Raw genomic sequence first — 20203 nt, 5'->3', positions numbered from 1 at the left:
CTGGTCCTAGCCCTAACCCTGGTCCAAATCCGAGTTTCAAAAGTTTGTTAACAATTTGAACATCTGTAGACAATCTATAGGGGATTATAATGGACTATACTACGGTTTGTGTGTATATTTATATATATAATTAGTATATACAGTATTCAAATGAGGCCACAAGCCTTAGTGTTTAATAACCCTGGGATTTTAAGAGTTAAGTCAATATGAACGACACCGGCTCTGCTGAGTCTCCTCTGCTTTCATTTAAAACACTAAGTTGTTGTTTTCTGTGATTTTTCTATCACACTGTAATGACCATAACGGCTTCTGATTTTTTGATGATGTCACTGCACACCAGTGGGCGGGGCACAGTAAAATTGACCAGTAAAATGATGTTTCACCCTGTTGTGTAGAGATTCTGTGTACAGTTGTTTGTTGTTTGTTGTGTTTGCAGTTATAGTTCACTCACTGCTGATGTCTTCACCCTGCTGTGTTAGTGAGGAACATCCTGACCGCTGACCGGTCTCTGGAGAGGCATTAGCTGCAGGTTTTGCCGACCGCTGTATTGTACGGAGGCCTTGATGTGTGTGTTGTTTTCCTGCATGACTGCAGTGACTCTGATTCAGCTGCGTAAGCGCTGAGCTGCTGCTGAGAGCGCAGCTCTAATAATCTCCTCCATACATGAGCTGTTCCGCCTCTGACTGCCTCGACTCGCCCGTTCACAACCAGACAAACAGATATCGCTCCATTAAAGAGTGAGTGAATGAGTGAGTGAGTAAGTAGGTGAGTGAGTGAGTGAGCGAGTAAGTGAATGAGTGAGTGAGTGTGAGAGAGTGAGTCAGTCAGTGTGTGAGTGAGTGAGTGAGTGAGTTAGTCAGTTAGTGAGTGAGCGAGTGAGCGAGTGAGTGAGTGAATGAGTGAGTGAATGAGTGAGTGAGTGAGTGAAGAATGAGTGAGTGAGTGAGTGAGTGAAGAGTGAGTGAATGAGTGAGTGAGTGTGAGTGAATGATAGAGTGAGTGAGTGAGTCAGTGTGTGAGTGAGTGAGTCAGTGAGTCAGTGAGTGAGTGAGCAAGTGAGTGAATGAGTGAGTGAGTGAATGAGTGAGTGCGTGAAGAGTGAGTGAGTGAGTGAATGAGTGAGTGAGTGAGTGAATGAGTGAGTGAGTTATTGAGTGAATGAGTGAGTGAGTGAATGAGTGAGTGAATGAGAGTGAGTGAGTGAATGAATGACTGAGTAAGTGAACGAGTGAGTGAGTGCACGAGTGAGTGAGTGATTGAGTGAATGAGTGAGTGAGTGACTGAATGAGTGAGTGAGTGATTGAGTGAATGAGTGAGTGATTGAGTGAATGAGTGAGTGAGTGAATGAGTGAGTGAGTGACTGAATGAGCGAGTGAGTGAGTGAGTGAGCAAGTGAGTGAATGAGTGAGTGAGTGAATGAGTGAGTGCGTGAAGAGTGAGTGAGTGAGTGAATGAATGAGTGAGTGAGTGAGTGAGTGAGTGAGTGAATGAGTGAGTGAGTGAGTGAATGAGTGAGTGAGTGAATGAGTGAATGAGTGAGTGAGTGAATGAGTGAGTGAGTGAGTGAATGAGAGTGAGTGAGTGAGTGAATGAGTGACTGAGTAAGTGAACGAGTGAGTGAGTGCACGAGTGAGTGAGTGATTGACTGAATGAGTGAGTGAGTGATTGAGTGAATGAGTGAGTGATTGAGTGAATGAGTGAGTGAGTGAATGAGTGAGTGAGTGACTGAATGAGCGAGTGAGTGATTGAGTGAGGGAGTGAGTGAATGAGTGAGTGACAGAGAGTGAATGAGTGATTGAGTGAATGAGTGAGTGAGTGAATGAGTGAGTGAGTGACTGAATGAGCGAGTGAGTGATTGAGTGAGTGAGTGAGTGAATGAGTGAGTGACTGAGAGAGTGAATGAGTGAGTGAGTGAATGAGTGAGTGAGTGATTGAGTGAATGAGTGAGTGAGTGAGTGAATGAGTGATTGAGTGAATGAGTGATTGAGTGAATGAGTGAGTGAATGAATTGAAGTTATTTAATATCTCAGGAGATATTTGAGAAAAGATCAGATACAAAACTAGAATAGTGCACTTCCCGAAGAAAACGCAGTGACTGTGCAGCTTAGTCAATTCGAAGGTGGTTGCTACAGAGTCACAGGTGGTTGCTAAGGTGTTGTTATGTGGTTGCTATGGTAGGTGGTTGCTAATGTACTCTGAAAAACAAAAAGAAGAGAAACCAGAGCAGCGCATCTCCTGAAGGAAACGCAGAGTGACTGCACGGCTGAAGCTTCTTGCTAGGCGGTTACTAAGGTGTTGCTAGCTACGGTGTACGAGGGGTTTACTGGGTTGTTGGGGGCTCCTGGTGTTGTTTAAAATGAATGGGAGTCTATGGGAGGAACGATGGATAAATAAAATGACACATAGAGGAGTGCGGGTCAGAACAACATTGAATTTGTGTGGGAGCCTGCCCTGAGACAGTATAGGCCCGATCCAGCCATGAGCTCATCTGGTGGGGCAGAGACTCCGCCGGTCCAGCCCAATCCAGTCTGTGGTCACTTTTCTTCTGTAATGAATACGCTGCCACAGAGACCCTTTGTCTCTCGCTCTGATCCCCCCCCCCACCCCCCACTCTGAAATCCTAATTTCAAGTAGTTTTGTTGGCCTGAATTGTGATTAAATGTTGCCAACACGATGAACAAAGTGCTCCCTGTTATAGAAGAAGAAATAAAAAACACACAGACACACAAACACAAACACACTGTACACAGAAATCACACAAGAGTTCACATTCACAAATCATTTCACTAATATATATATATACATATTTCACTTCATTAAGTCCACCTCCTCGTTTCTACATTCTCTGTCTGCTTTATCAGCATCACTAAAATTTCACTTTGTAGTTCTACAGTTACAGACTGTAGTCCATCTGTTTCTCTGATACTTTGTTAGCCCCCTTTTACCCTGTTCTTCAGTGGTCAGGACCCCCATGGACCCTCACAGAGCAGGTACTATCTGGGTGGTGGATCATTCTCAGCACTGCAGTAACACTGACGTGGTGGTGGTGTGTTAGTGTGTGTTGCGCTGGTCTGAGTGGATCAGACACAGCAGTGCTGCTGGAGTTTTTAAACACTGTGTCCACTCACTGTCCACTCTATTAGACACTCCTACCTTGTCGGTCCACCTTGTAGATGTAAAGTCAGAGACGACAGCTCATCTGCTGCTGCACAGTTTGTGTTGGTCATCCTCTAGTCCTTCATCAGTGGTCACAGGACGCTGCCCACAGGACGCTGTTGACTGGATAATTTTGGTTGGTGGACTATTCTCAGTCCAGCAGCAACACTGAGGTGTTTAAAAACTCCAGCAGCACTGCTGTGTCTGATCCACTCAGACCAGCACAACACACACTAACACACCACCACCACGTCAGTGTTACTGCAGTGCTGAGAATGACCCACCACCCAAATAGTACCTGCTCTGTGAGGGTCCGTGGGGGTCCTGACCACTGAAGAACAGGGTAACAAAGTATCAGAGAAACAGATGGACTACAGTCTGTAACTGTAGAACTACAGAGTGAAACTATACGGTCAGTGGAGCTGATACAGTGGACAGTGAGTGTAGAAATAAGGAGGCGGACCTAATGCAGTGCTCTGTGAATGTACATGTATATTATATTACCTATATTAGTGTGTATGTATTAATATTCTCTCACTGTTCGTTCTCTGTCTCTTTCCTCTCTCTCTCCCTCTCTCTCTCACAGGAAGTGTGTGTGTTCGTACTCAGGAAGTGTGTGTATTTCCTCCTGTATTCAGGCTCTCTGGTTTGGGTCTGTTTTGGTCAGATGTTGGTCAGATGTTTGACTGTCCTTCAGTGCCATTCATTCAGCCCTGATCTCAGAGAGCCGCTGCTCAGCGTCAGCGTCTAACTCCAACTCTCATTACGTCTCACCGCTCAGGTCAGTTCAGTACCTTCTGATATTCTGATCTGATATCGAGATTTACAGCAGATTTACTGTGTTTCAATGAGAGGCTCGTCTGTGACTGACAGCAGTGTAGAAATACATCAGCTTTGCATCTCAAAATTATCACTGATTCTCTCGAAATATTGGCTTAGTATCTTAAAAAATGAGCAATTATTTTGACATAATAAGTCAATTTATGAGAAAATGTCATTATTCTTAGATACTAAGTCATTATTCTGACATATTAAGTCAATATTTAAAGTGAATAAGTCATTATTTTGACATAGTAAATCAATATTTTGAAGTTAAGTAATATTTTAAAAAAATCATTATTTTCACCCAGTACGTCATTATTTTGACACAATACATCATTATTCCAATCTAGTAAGTCAATATGTGGAGAAAATAAGTCGTTAATTCAAGATAAGCCATTACTTTGACATAAAAAGTCATTATTTCAAGACCATTTTTACATGATACTTAATAATGACTCAAGTCATTATCCCAATCTAGTAGGTCAATATGTCATTAATAAGTCATTAGTACAAGATAAGTCATTATTTTGACATTAAAAGTCATTTTTTGACCCAGACTATTTTTACATGATACAAGTCATTACAACACAGTAAGTCAATACATTGAGAAAATAAGTCATTATGTCACTATGCTCCATCAATATAAAAACATCTTTACTTTGAGGCAATATTTAAAGAAAATAAGTCATGATTCAGACCAAGCCCGTTATTATAACTAAACCATCATTCTGAGAAAAAAAACTCATTATTTTAAGACACTAAGTCATTATTTGGCACAGTAAGTGAATATTCTGAGAAAATAAGTCATTGTCACAACATAGTAAGTCAATATTTCAAGAAAATGAGTCATTATTTCGAGATGCTCAGTCAATATATAAAGTGTAATTGTAAATGTATGGAAAATGCAATTATTTCAAGATTCTAAGTCATTATTTTGACATATTAAGTCAATATTTGAAAAAAAAGTCATTATTCTGACCAAGACTGTTATTATGTGATGCTAAATCATCATTTTGAGTAAATAAGTCATTATTTTAAGATACTAAGTCAGCCTTTTGACATATTAAGTCAATATTCCAAGAAAATAAGTCATTATTTTGAGATGCTCCATTAATATTTACAATAAAGTCTTTGTTTTGAGACAGTCAGTATGTTGAGAAAAGGTCATCATTTCAAGATACTTATTTTGACATATTATATCAATATTTCTAGAAAATAAGTAATTATTCCGACCAAGACTGTTATTACGTGATACTAAACCATCATTTTGAGTAAATAAGTCATTATTTCAAGATATTTTGAAACATAAGTCACAAGATAGTGAGTCAAAATGTTGAGAAAATGTCATTATTTCAAGATTCTAAGTCATTATTTTCACATTGTAGGTCAATATTTTGGGAATATAAGCCAGTATTGAGACCCAGCCCGTTATTACGTGATATTAAGTGATTATAGATGAAGTTAGTGAACCGTTATTTTCCAGAATGAGGTCATGTGTGTGAGGTCGCTCCTCTGAGTGGAAGTGCCTCCGTGTGAGAGAGAGTGAGCTGGGAGTCGAGACCGCTCATTAACTTTCTCATTATTGGCTGGTAAAGTAAAGTAACACCCCCATACCCAACCTCCCCTCCTCCTCCCCTCCTCACTGTCACTGTCCAGCTTTAATGGCCACGTCTCAAAGACAGTCGGACTGAAGGAGCCGAGCTGCAGGAGCATTTTCTAACGGCTGCGCACGGAGCTGAGCGGAGTCCCAGCAGCGCTTCTCCTCACTTTTACAGCACTTCGGTACGTCTTTGAGCTCGTTCTACTCCTCATATCTCGGGTTCTAGAGCGTAGTTAGGGTTTTAGCGCTGTTTCAGCGCCTTTCTGCTGCTCTCGGCGAAGACATTCGTTGTTTGTGCTCGTTAGTAAAAGCTGAAGTCGCTCAAACTGCCTTCTTTTCTGGATTTTCCGTTCCACCTTAAATGGCGCAGCAGATACATGCTGTCGGCTGAGGCGCTAGAATGGAACTGCTGCGCCATTTAAGGTGGAACGGAAAAAATTCCAAAAAGAAGCCGGCGAGAATCAAAATACAGAGCTTTTTCTCTTCAACCTTTCAACTTTTCTTGCATATGAACTCCATTCGCAGCTCGAGGTTATATATTTCTCTCCAAAAAGCACTTTTATGTTTTAATTTAGTCACATTTACACATTTATATGCTCCAAAGTGCCACTTCGCGAGCATGTTCGGTGTCCCAAAGCAGGTGTAACTGAACCTGCTTCTGTTTTTTTGAGCCATTCTCAGTTTTCAGAGGTTCAGAAGCCTTCTTTGTGTCCATCTGGCCTTTAGTGACCCTCCATACGGCCACTGCATTTCACTCAGAGCCTTTACTTTGTGTTTGTGTGGACGGAAGTGTTTGCACTGGAGGGTCTCAGCTCGGTGTTGGTTATTCTGCTGGGCTGTGTTGTGTATTAAAGGGTCTGATGTGCGTTTTTAATGCTTTTTAAATTTCATGATTTTTAGCTTTTAATCAGGATGAGCTCTTGTGCTCTGAGTTGTTTTTACTGTTTGTCTGCTTTTAGTTGATGGAAATCGAGCACAAAACTCTTTTTTTCTAAAATATGCCATTGCTGATGCATAAACATGTGCATCAGCAGTGGCATATGTGGATGTGGAAGAGCGAAGGCGTTATAGTTCAAATATAAAAGGCACCGATTTTATTTCATAAGCACTTATCTACGATATGATCCCAGTATCATCGCTCATCGTTCATCCCTTATGGCTATTGATGGTACATTGTTTATTTTAGGCATGCATTTTTAGGACACATTCTGATTTTGGGGGGATTTTTTTGGGGACCAATTTTTATCAGAAGTCTTTTTTAAAAACAGTAAAATCTGCTGATTCTTTGCTGTTTAGCTGAAGCTCAGATTCTGCAGGATAAATAAACACAAGTATATCACTGCTGCTGGAACAAAACCTCAGATCTCCAATTTTCAGTTTTTGAAACAGTTTAAAAATGTATGTTGTTCTTTACATTGTATGTAAATTTCATGATGAATGAACTAAATGAAACGACCCAAAATGACTTGGAAAAAAGTCTGGTTCCATTGACTTCCATTAAAAGTGCAGTAGGTTTTTGTCCTTCTCCTGTAAAGTTACCATTTTGGAGATACGAGGTTTTGTTTGACAGCAGTGACATGAAGAGTGTGTTTACAGTAACAGGTGTGCAGGATTTGACGTGATAAACTTCCCAAAACTGGGACTTCAGCAGCACCGAGTACCAAAAAACATCCCTTAGACTGTTAAATACAGCCTGTTTCTCGTTTCTCTTGTAGAGATTGGTGTCAGCTTGTTATAAGATTTCTACTTTTCTAAAAAGTGGTTGTTTAATATAGAACCATATACAATCATGAACACACAGAACCATCTGTATGCTTAAATGGTTCTTTGCATGGTGAAACTGTTCTTCAGATTAATGGAGAATGTGCTGTACAGGGTTCTGTTTGGAACCTTTTTGGAAGTAATTCTATATGGCACCAAAAAGGGTTCTTCTATTGTGACAAGCTTGACATCGTAACAATAGCAGAGCCTTTTTTTGGTGCAACACTTTCTCCATCAGTGTGCAGAACCATTTCACCATGCAGAGAACCGTTTAAGCATGGAAAGTGTTCCATGGTTCTATACAGAGCCGTTTCTTTACTAAAGAACCCTTGAAGAACCATCTTTTTTAAGAGTGCAGACGTATTTTACTTGTCTTAAGTGATTTTATCAGATAAAGTTTTAGATGTTAGATATTATTGACTTGATTTAAGATTATTTTACTTGATAATTTTTTTGCAGTGTATTATCAACAGTGCGTCAGTGATTATTGATTAGTCTGTACACACTGAAAAAAATCACTGAATGAACTTCAGTTGTGTCACATTTCCTTTCAGTCAAGCAGAGCAGAGTCAGTATACATGGACTTTATTACATCAACATAACTTTCAGGTGTTGATGGCAGAAAATTGCAGTGCAGTTTATTTTTAAAATAAGGTTTTATTAGAATGGAAATCTCTTCAGCCCAAAATAAACAGTTTTCATCTGTTGAAATTAGGGGTGCAACGATTATTCGACTTAGTCGACTAAAATCGACGACCAAATTAGTGAGCTCCACTCACTAACAGTTTATGGAGGTAGTTCTCCGTGAACACACAGAGTAGCTGGACGAAGGGTGACCGCTGAAATGAAACATTACACAAAATCGTTAATCTAACTGTTCATAGAAAACTTCGCCACAAACGTTCTCAACTTCCCCATCTGCTCCGTCAGAGCGCGTCTCCTCTGCAGCGGGGAGTATCCGCTCGCAGAGGAGGGCGAGACTCTCACAGGAGCACTGAGAGACGCTGCCTTTCCTCCGGTTCAGTAAAGACCTGAGACTGTAGAGTTTAGTTTCAGCTGCGTTTAGACAGACGGCAGAGCACAGAGCACAGACTGCACTGTTTACAGTTAAATTTAGATTTAATGTTTTTATTTACTTGATTAAAGGAAAACAGGTTCAGTTTTGTTCTGTTTTATTGCTGCTACTTTGCACATCCTTGGTTATAAATTTTGACAGGAAAAATATATTGGAGTTTAATTTTGTAATCTTTTGTCTTGGCAGGAAAGTTCATTAAAACGGTGAAGTGTTGATGTTATTCATCTTTATTGTCTTCATCGTTAGTTAGAAAATGCATAAAACAGCCTCAAGCTAAATCTAAAAGCTAATAGCTACATAAAAGTTATTTGGTAATGTAGTGATTCATAATCTGAATAATCGATTATTCGTTTCACATTCGTTTGGACGACACAGTTAATGTATTTAATGTCCACAGATTCTCAGTTTGTAAGTCCAAAGACTCTGTCAGGTTTTTTTTGTGTAATCTGTATTTACACTTAGTAATGTTCAGCAAATCGCAGGCTTATCAGATTATTATCAGATTAATATTCAGTCACTACATTGTGGGGAGCAGAAGTTTCCACCTGAGTTAAGAAGTTATCAGAGTGTCCTTCAGGAATCAGAGCTGACGTCCACATTGATATCAGAGAACACGTGGTGCTAGTCACGTTCCGCCAGCACCGTCCGATTAACAGAAACAATGAAGTGGAACATCCAGTGTTTTGTGTTCAGTTAGCGCAGGCTAAAGGCTAAATTAGACTGGCAGAGTGGAGCTTCGTATGACACAAGTATATAAACTCTTATTGTAGGGCCACAAAAAATACTGTCAAAAACTGTGGTTTCAGTTAATATTCAGCATTTCACTCACTACACTGTACTAAATCCAGTTTAACTGGACTAATTAAGCTCTTTTTAATCAAATATGCAGTTGGGAAGTGATTTTAAGCACTGATGATGTTCATGATACACTGAAAAAAGCTGATTGTGATGCATTTATCATGATAATAATGTTGTCATATTGTCATATTTTGTTTAAAATATTGTATTTCTATAATCTGAAAGAGGAAACCGTGTAAATGTGAATGTGCTGCACATTTTCAGTCAGTATTTTTGCTGTTTGGAAAGAGTCGAATTATGAATTGTGTTATTTTTATTAGCCAAAGTAGCAAAAATAAACGCAGCATGTATAGCTGGCTCTCGTTGTTTACATTATAAGATCTCCACACTGACTGGCTGAAACCATTCCAGTTAATTAAGCTGACCACCAGAGTGAAAACCGTCCCAGTCCAGTCCTGACGTTATTCACTGGTCTGCAGTTTTATACCAGATAGCGCTGCTTTGTGGTTCTCTGAGAGGTTCTGGGTAGTAAAGTGGAGCTGAGCTGTGTGTCTGTAGACGGAATGACAGACAGACAGGAGAAATCGGAGCATGAGGGGGACGTCGTCCCTGACCGCCTCTGACGGACTCCTGTTTGTTTAGCTGAGACGCGGTGATGTGGATGAAATAAGGGAGTGATGAGGAAACGCAGACCAGCTGGGCTATTTATGCGACCTTTAGACTTCAGATGAGGCTTTTATGCTCTTTATCAGACTGATTTGCATATTTGATTGAGAGGATGAAACCAGGAGGAGCTCAATGCACATTAATTCAGACTGGACCGGCTAAAAAGGTGGTTCTGCAAGGGTTCCTTAGGAAAGGCAATGGATTTATTTGGATTCATGAGTTCTATATAGGACCATTTTGTGATTAAACGGTTCTTTACATGGAGAGATTGATGGAGAATGTGTTGTGTACGGTTCTGTACAGCACCAAAAAATGCTCTGCTGTTGTGATGATGTCAAGCTTGCATGGGACCCTTTTTGGTGAAACATAGAACCAGTTTCAAAAAGTTTCTTTACACAAACATATACAACACATTCTCACATTACCATGCAAAGAACCATTTAAGCATGAAATGGTTCTATTTAATAATACTCAGAATAATAATAACTTATCTAGCACCTTTCATATATAAAAACAGAGCTTAAAATGCTTCACAGTGAAATTAAACACCCACATCATGTAAAACAGTAAATAGCAGAGTAAAAACAACAACTGAAAGAAGTGTTTCTTTAATAAAAATGGTAATAATAAATAAATAAATAGAAATATGAATAGTTCAACAATAAAAAATATAAAGAAAATAAACAGATCAAATAAAATAGACTGAGTAAAATAAGGTTTGAAATAAGAACAGGAAGCTGACTGAAAGCTGAGCTCAGTGAATCGTTTTCAGCTGCTGTTTAAAGCTGGTTGCAGACGAAGTCTGACGAATATTAATTAGTAAACAGTTCCAGATTGTCAGGTAGTCTTTCTGCGCTTCATCCTGAGAACATTCAGTAAAGCAGCGCCGACGGTCCTAAAGCTCGATGTGGAACATGTTCCGTCAGCAGTCAGAGATGGTTGGAGGTGCAGATCCAATAGGAGATTATAAAGCAGTGAAAGAGTTTAAATCAGTTCTGAACAGACGGGCAGCCGCTGGGATGACGCTAAAACAGGTGTTTGTTCTCTCTTTTTTATATGAGTTAGTCCAGCTGCAGGGTTCTGAGTCTGTCAGTTGTGGTTCTAGGTAATGCAGTGAATAACGCAATGCAGCAGTCTGATCATCAAAACACAAACCATGATCAGCTGCTCAGCGTCTTACAGATTGAGAAAAGATCCGACTGTGTGATATTTCTAAATGAAGAGCGCTGTTTTAGAACTCGTGGTTCTAAATAGAACCATTGCTTTTACTAAAGAAACCTTTTTTACATATACAACACATTCTTCATCAATCTGAAGAACACTTTCAGTTCTATATAACTATAATAATCATAATAATAATAATAATAATCACTTTATTTACGTAGCACCCTCCATACATTAAAATGCAGCTCTCAGTGCTTCTCAGTGAAATAAAACATGAAGCTCATGTATGTAAAACACTTTTTAAGTGTGAGTTTTTGAGTGTGTCCTGCATTTTCACAGCAACAAATCTGATAAAATCTTTATAAATTCTTTGAAACTGAGCTTTATAATCGCTGGATGCTTGTGTTGCTTTAATCATGTATTGGATTTTACTGTTTTCTTAAAACGAGTTCTCTCAGTGGATTTTCTTTTGGACACGGAACAGAAACAAAACAACGTTTTTAAATATTACTGTTGAAATATTTCATTTTTAAATGGTAGAAGCTTCTGTTCTTTACATAACTGACAATGTGCTTTGATTCAGGTTGAGCCTGAAGCTCTTATGAAGTCCTTCCCAACCCAGAAGTCAAATGGACGCACCCAGAGGTGATGAACTGATGATTGCTCAGCGAGCGATCGAGCGAAGTGTGGAGCTTAAACCATATTTACTGAACGTTTAATGTTAGAAAGAAAAGCACACTTTGTCAGACACTGAGTACACAAGTCGCAGCAGGATGACATCAGTGGCCAGATGTAAACGGTCAGACCGTCGGTATCAGTTTAACGCGTCGGATTTCGGATTCAGTGCTTCTGTTCAGGTTCAGGTTTGTTTTGTGTATATAGCACATTTCATGCACGCTAATAAAAGAGAAATAGAAGCTAAAAGCTGCCCGTCCATGTTAGGTGTTCACCCTGGGGACGGTCAGCTGAGTGGTTTCTGATGACGTTTGAGTTCTGCTGGGCCTTTATTGCATGTCAGAGAAACAGGATGATCCTAACCCATTCAGTGATTTATAGACAGGTAATAACACCTTGTACTCAGTTCTGTGAGACACTGGAAGCCGCTGTAGGGATTTGAGCTCTGGGTTAAACAGTTTGGAAGAATGAACATTTTTAAGCTGTTCATTCTGCTGATATAAACACACTCAGTCCAGGCTGCTCTCAGAAATGCGCTTGTGTATTAAATACTGAAGGTTTACATTAATATGTCACCAATTATGACACATAGCTGCAGATAGACGTGCCATCATAACACTTGTTTACATATACAGTGACAGTTTAATCTGCAGTTCCAGCAATTTCCACACTCTGATCTGCAGAAGGTGTGTTTGGTGCCACCTACTGGTCATGCAACCTCTTTCTTAATTTGACTGGAGGCTGTTTTTATAATGAATGTATGTATTTTAATAGTAAAAAGAGAAAAACATGCTGCTGTTTGTGATTTACAACGACAACATTACAATATTCAAATGTTTAGAAGGCCTGAATGAAAATGTAAGAATACTGCAGTACAGGCTGATTCCACCATTCAGCTGCCACTGATATTACTTTAAAGGGGAATTCCACCCAAAAATCCCTCGTAATTCAGTGTTTAAGGTGGTTTGGTGTGAAACGGTTCATTGTAGCGTGTCCAAAACTGCACCCTATTAACTATATAGTGCACTATTGTGGGTTCAGCCATTTTGTAGCGGTGTCCGAAAACATCCAGTGCGCTCAAACAGTCCCACAATGCATTGCAAAAAATAGTGTACGAGCAGTGTATGCTAGGCTAGGGAATAAGGGACACCCGTTTGTAAGTAATGAGCAAACCTGTATGAAGTCCGAAATTGTTTCACAGATTCTGTTCTCTATCACGCTGCTCTCTGTGGTGATCTAGATATTTGGATGTAGGATGTACAGATTAGGGGACATTTCAGAGGTCTTTACAGTGGCGGTCATAGGAACCAGGGGTCGCCATGACTACAACACAAATATAGACATTTTATTTACTATCCAGAACCACCAGTGAACCTACACGAGTCTTCTGAGTTTATATGGAATGTTGATGATGGAAAATAGTGGAAAATCTGAAATAATAAGTTTTCTTTGGGGACTATTTTGCCTCACAGCGCCCTGCATGTATCCCTCCACCATGAATGGAGTTTAAGTTCTCTAAACCATCATAAAACAGTGTCTCAGTCATCAGGCAGTGAATTCATAACCATTTCATGTAGGAACTTTCTGTGAGGGAGCTTTTAGAGGGGGACGTCTGGTTCCTATCACCACCACTGTGAACAGTTCTGACTTGGCAAGTTTATCTAGAACGGAGCGTTTCACACCAAACCACTCTGAACCGCTCTGAACCACTCTGTTTACATCTTAACTGTGTATGTAAAGGAAAGATAGAAGACATTTTAACTGTGGGTAGTGTGTCCTTCACGACATGCTGTGCTCTTGTTTCAGGAAAAATAATTTTAAACAATAATAAAACCTTTCAGCACTTAGAATAACTGCACTCTACCTTCAGATATAATCATCATAAGACCTCAAAAATCATTTTACTTTCACATCAAGCCTTCAAATCTCAGGTTTATTACACACTAAGGCTTATTATTTAGTAACTACAGGGACCTCAGTGTAAACTGGCTGAGCTGTTCTGATTATAGCAGTGTGTAATAAAGCTTTGGACCTGCTGGCGACAGTTATTAGCAGCAACAGTCATTAATAGGTCTGGGAAGTCGATGCAAACGCTATTAATTCAGTACAGATCTGTGCTTTTGAACAGCTTCCCAACATAAACACATAAAAATAAATGAATCCAAATAAATAAAAGTCTGGAACACTGACATGTTTATTTTAGCATTTCCTTTTAGACCAAAAGGATCCAAAAAAACCTTCTCAGCCTCAGACGGCGGAACATAACAGCTGCACCAAAGTGGAGCAGAAGATTCCAATGAGAGGCCAGTTTCAGCTCGGACACTCTTAAAATGATGGTTCTGAAAGACAGTGATTCCACATGGAACCATGAACACTTAAAGAACCTTTTGCATGTGTAAATGGTTCTCTGCATGGTGAAATCGTTCTTCAGATTGATGGAGAATGTGTTATATATGGTTCTATACGGCATCAAAGAGGGTTCTTCTATTGTTACGTTGTCAAACTTGTATACAATAATAGAACCCTTTGTGGTGCTATATAGAACCAACTATAAAACATTTTCCATCAATCTGAAGAACCATTTCACCATGCGGAGAACCATTTATGCATGCAAGTGGTTCTTTAACTGTTCATTGTTCCATAAAGAACCATTTTCTTTACTAAAGAACCCTTGAAGAACCATATTTTTAAGAGTGTACTAAACATATAAATAAAAACAATAAATATAAATAAATTAGACCAAAATAAATAAGACATATTTCTGTCTGTAAAGCTTCACAGTAAACTTTAGTCACCGTCCCCGTTTAGCCGTTTCCGCTGGTCAGCGCTGACCTGTCTGCGTGTGTGTGTGCAGGTGGAATGCTGCGTTACCGTGTGCCCACGCCTGCCGTGGTGACCCTGCTGCTGCTGCAGGTCGTTGCCATGGTGCTGTTTGTGAGCTGGTACGGTCGCATCGGGCCACAGGACTCGCCCCCGTCGCAGAGGAAGGTGCACGTGCTCCTGCTGTCGTCGTGGCGATCAGGCTCCTCCTTCCTGGGCCAGGTGTTTAGCCAGCACCCCTCGGTGTTTTACCTGATGGAGCCGGCGTGGCACGTGTGGACGGCTCTGCGGCGGCCCGGCGCGCGCGGCCTGCGGATGGCGGTCAGGGATCTGGTGCGCAGCGTGTTTCAGTGTGACCTCTCCGTGATGGACGCCTACATGCCCCCCAACTACAACGTCTCTCAGGTCAGTAGCTACGTGTCCGTCGACTCTCTGCTCCAAGTGACGTTCACAATTTTATTTCCATCAAACTTTGCGGTAAAATGCTTTACATAAGGCCAGGTTTACACAGTGAAACCTCTACGCAACTTTAGTAGCTTGAAACCTGCATGAGACTTGAGTTGCATAATGTAAAGTGTCCTGCAACTCATTTGAACACCTGCAGTAAAAATTCTGTGTTTGTGTTGAACAACATCATTTCAAACAGCTGATTTTTCCGGGTCACTGAACAAGAAGATAAAACAGAAGATCGTTTATTGGACACTTAAAAATTCTGATTTGTCTTTTTGGAAGTTTTTCATTTCGCCAGTTTTTTAAGCCACGAGAATTAACGTGAGTTTCTCGAAACTGATGTTTCTGTAATGTTTCAGCTGCGTTAACTAACCAGCTAACGCTAAGAGCTGTTTACACGGCTGCTGCCCCCAGTGTTTATTCCCCTTTAGCTGCTGATATCAAGATCCACGTAGCTGATTCATTTTCTCCTCTCCTGACGTCCCGATATTTGGGGAGCTCAGATTCATTTGAGTAGCAAAAAAAATTAAAAATTACCACAGAAGAGGAGACACTAACAATAGAAGAACCTTTTTGGTCCTAGATAGAAGCATTTACAGAAAGGTTCTATATAGACAACACATTCTTGTTCAGTCTGAAGAACCTTTTCATGATGCAAAGACCCATTTAATCATGCAAATCATGGTTCTGTATAGATCCACTGTCTTTTTACGGGCGTACTTAAAAGCTGCAACATATCAACAATGTTGATAACAGACTTTGACACTACGCTAAAAATCGCGGCTCTTGTTATTTGAATATTGCACTCTTTCAAATTGCAATTTTGATAAAAAAGTTTTTCAGCCCTAAACCAAATAATAGGAACGATCTGTTTATTTTTATAATATTGTAGTTATAAAATGTAATTTGCTGCTATTAAAGGAGACACAGCTGACGCACAAGTGGCTGTCGAGTGAACGACTGCCCGCCTGTCTGGTCTGATGGATGAATGTCTGTGGAGCTCTCCTGCTACCCGCTTCAGACCAGTTGACCCCGCCCCAGCTACCGCCACTTACCCCAGCTACCGCCACTTGCCCCAGCTACCACCACTTACCCCAGCTACCGCCACTTACCCCAGCTACCGCCACTTGCCCAGCTACCGCCACTTGCCACAGCTACCGCCACTTGCCACAGCTACCACCACTTACCCCAGCTACCGCCACTTGCCACAGCTACTGCCACTTGCCCCAGCTACCGCCACTTGCCACAGCTACCGCCACTTACCCCAGCTACCGCCACTTGCCACAGCTACCACCACTTACCCCAGCTACCGCCACTTGCCACAGCTACCACCACTTACCCCAGCTACCGCCACTTGCCACAGCTACCGCCACTTGCCACAGCTACCGCCACTTACCCCAGCTACCGCCACTTGCCACAGCTACCGCCACTTACCCCAGCTACCGCCACTTGCCACAGCTACCACCACTTACCCCAGCTACCACCACTTGCCACAGCTACCACCACTTACCCCAGCTACCGCCACTTGCCACAGCTACCACCACTTGCCACAGCTACCGCCACTTGCCACAGCTACCACCACTTGCCACAGCTACCGCCACTTGTCCCAGCTACCACCACTTGCCTTGGACTAGCTGTCCACCCTACATTGAAGTTTTCATGGACTCCTAACTACTACTACTATTAATATTAGTAGTATAATAATTGTGTAGGTAGTTTGACCAGAGGAGGATGGGTCCCCCCATGTGAGCCTTGGTTCCTCCCAAGGTTTCTTCCCTCAGCTCTGAGGGAGTTTTTCCTGGCTTGCTCACCTGGAGGATTTACATTTTATGTTAAAACTTTGTCTTTAATTCTGTGAAGCTGCTTTGTGACAACATCAGTTGTAAAAAGCGCTATACAAATAAATTTGATTTGACTTGATTTGATTTGCTGTGCTTTATTAAGGGGCTGTAGTTTTTATAACCACAGCTACGCTGTACATTAGAGAGTTCACTCTGAGCCTCGCTTCGTCTCGCTTCCTCTGCCGTCAGTGATAGACTGAGCAGTACCAAAGTTCTTATGGGAAAGTCTGTTCATTCGGCGGCCATCTTTGCAACACCGCCCGGCAGTTATTTCCAGCCATACAAGACCAGACTCCTCTCTCTGAAGACCAAAATACTCATTAACTGAAGGTGAAATTTACCGTTTAAATCACAGATTTGAAATCACTGATAAAATCTGACAAAAACTTTATAAATAGTTTGTAGTGTTTGGCTCAATAACGCACAAAAAATAGATTTTTTGAGTTGTTTTGGCTGCTGGGCTTGCACAGACCTCCACAACAAAGGGGGGCTTTCACTCCTTGTGGGGTAACCAGCGAGCAAACGGACGTGTTGTGAGCTTTCCCTCTCGTATTTCAACCAGCGTCTCCTCATTTATAATGTATCTGCTAGAACTTCCTAATCTAACAGAACACAGCCAGCGAAGCTAGCCCTGCCTTCAAAATAAGAGTCCTTTTAGAACAGCCCAGCAAAAAAATGCTGCAGAAGTAATACTCCAAAACTATCATGCAGAACTTTTTGAACTGCACTGCTACGTGATTATTATTCCTCTATCCGATCTGCTCTGTGAGAGACGCCGTTTCTGTGCCGTGTGGAGCCGTTTGAGCTCTTCTCTCTGTAAGAGCTGAGAAGTAAAAGCATTTCCTTTTAAGAGCTCTTTCGTCTCAGCAGCTCTGCTGCTCCAGCACGCTGTTTGGGTTTGTCTGTGTTTGTGGAGGTAAATGTGTCTCATGGCGCTAAATTTATGCGTAAATGCTTTGAGCGCCTCCCAAAACAAAAAGGTGTAGTGTAAGTTTTCACAACATTTCAGGGAACAACAAAGAATTTATCCTTCATTCCATCCATAAAATATTACTGACCATTTTTCCACAGCCAGGCAGTAAATGGAAAAAATGCGCCAGATGGAAATGGAGCTGCTGTTGCACTGACCTGTTCTCACACCTGATCCAGATCATTGAAGAGTCAGTAACTGGTTCAGTGTGTTTACACTTAATAATCTGATAACTGCAGATAATCAGATTGTGTCAGTAACTGGTTCAGTGTGTTTACACTTAATCTGATAACTGCAGATAATCAGATTGTGTCAGTAACTGGTTCAGTGTGTTTACATGTTGGGGTTTACACTGATAATCTGATAACTGCAGATAATCAGATTGTGTCAGTAACTGGTTCAGTGTGTTTACACTTGATTAATCTGATAACTGCAGATAATCAGATTGCGTCAGTAACTGGTTCAGTACGTTTACACTTAATAATCAGATAACTGCATAAACTCCCCATTACTGACTCAGATCAAGCCTCTTTATGAGATTTACTAATCAGATTTATAGCCCTTCATCTGATATAAGAAATCAGATTGTTTACATGACCACTCAGTAATCAGATAACTGCAGAAATCTCACACCCAGTGTGTTCAGTTCTGGCTCAATTTTGAGGGATGTCGATCAGTGCTGGAGTACAGATCATGCTGGCAGTGTATCGGCTGATGTAGATGTTTTTATAAGCTGAAAAAAATCCCTCAGTCATCACTCAGACTGATCAAACAGCAGCAGATTTACTGTGACGTTAAGAGCGAATAGCTGGCGGTAGCACGTTGATTCATAAACGAGGGTTATCGGTGTGTTTTACTGCTTGTGTGATTAGAGGTGTGGCTGTGCTATTATCTCATTTACATATGATGGTTATGATTCATAATGAGACACAGTCTGGCAAAAAATAGCATCTTAACAGCTCTGGCTGTAATTTTTTGGTTGGATGCTGATGTTGATTAAATTATATTTTCTGCAATATGTTTAACGCTCCCTCATTTTCAGCTGCCACTGAACTTGAACAGCCTCTTCTTTCTGTGTCAGATTCTGTGTTTGGTGTTTCCCCTCCTGTTTACACAAAACAGGTTTAGCTTTTAATCCAAGTGAGGAGTGATTTGATGTGTTGGGATTCTGATTCCGTGTTCTAATTTTGGTTGGAGAACGAGGCTCATTCTTATGAACTTCTTAGTGTTTTTTCTAAAGAAAGCTTTGTGAATCCAGGATCTGAGAGGGAATGTGCTAAACACTCTGCCCCTCTCTCTCTCAGGTGTTCATGTGGAGCCACAGCAGAGCGCTCTGCTCGCCCCCGGCCTGCCCGCTGACGCCAAGGGACCAGATCAGCGAGGAGCCGAAGTGTAAGCTGCACTGTGACACGATGGGGCTGCAGCGGGCCGAGGAGGCTTGTCACTCCTACAGCCACGTGGTGCTGAAGGAGGTGCGCTTCTTCGAGCTGGAGTCCCTCTACCCGCTGCTGAGGGACCCCTCGCTGGACCTGAGGATCATACACCTGGTGCGGGACCCCCGGGCCGTCATGAACTCACGGGACAAGGCCGTCAAGGCCCTGGTGCGGGACAGCGCCCTGGTTCTGGAGCAGGAGGGCACCATGCCACCTGACAGCCAGCTGAGGGTGATGCAGGAAGTCTGCCGCAGTCACGTGAGAATACACGAGACCGGCATGCTGAAACCGCCCGACTTCCTCAGAGGAAGGTACAGGCTGGTCCGATACGAGGACATGGTGAGGGACCCGCTGACCGCGATCAAAAACATGTATGACTTTGTGGGGCTGGAGATGACCGAGACCTTGGAAACGTGGATTTATCGCATTACGCACGGCACAGGCAAAGGAACCAGGAAAGACGCGTTCAAAATCACCTCGCGGAACGCCGAGGACGTTTCCTTGGCCTGGAGAACTTCCTTACCGTACTCCAAGGTCAAACAAATACAGGAGGTGTGCAAAGGAGCCATGACCCTGCTGGGCTACCATCCAGTAGAGAGTGAAGCAGAACAGAAGCAGCTGGATTTGGACCTGACGGGACGGAGACGACACCACCAGTTCACCTGGAACGTTCCTTCAAAATCTACTGGTTCCGCTAAAGCAGGATAACGCTCACCCAAACGGGATCAAACCTCTAAGGACAAATAGCCTCCAAAGTGGCCAGGAGGCGCCTGTGAACACTCTCTATTACGAACAAGACAGGATTTTAGCCCTATTTTTGTAAAAAAAAAAATACAGATGTACGTACACACACACACACACACACACACACACACACACACACACACACACTCTCACACACACACACACACACACACACACACACACACACACACTCTCACACACACACACAAACACACACACACACACACA

General features: G+C 41.7%; 1 protein-coding gene across 1 annotated transcript; it reads left to right on the top strand.

Moving 5' to 3' along the window:
• The first annotated feature begins 3829 nt into the window (after positions 1-3829).
• chst6 (carbohydrate sulfotransferase 6) lies at positions 3830-20039 on the top strand. Its single transcript, XM_036567757.1, has 4 exons — positions 3830-3937; positions 5635-5760; positions 14572-14942; positions 19103-20039. Exons 3-4 carry the CDS (start codon positions 14577-14579, stop codon positions 19937-19939), a joined length of 1203 nt encoding a protein of 400 aa, XP_036423650.1. The 5' UTR covers positions 3830-3937; positions 5635-5760; positions 14572-14576; the 3' UTR covers positions 19940-20039.
• Positions 20040-20203: the final 164 nt, after the last annotated feature.

Source organism: Colossoma macropomum, unplaced genomic scaffold (assembly GCF_904425465.1).
Source record: "Colossoma macropomum unplaced genomic scaffold, Colossoma_macropomum, whole genome shotgun sequence".
Lineage (NCBI taxonomy): Eukaryota > Metazoa > Chordata > Actinopteri > Characiformes > Serrasalmidae > Colossoma > Colossoma macropomum.
Note: the sequence above shows the minus strand (reverse complement) of the source record. Positions and strands in the feature narration are given on the sequence as shown.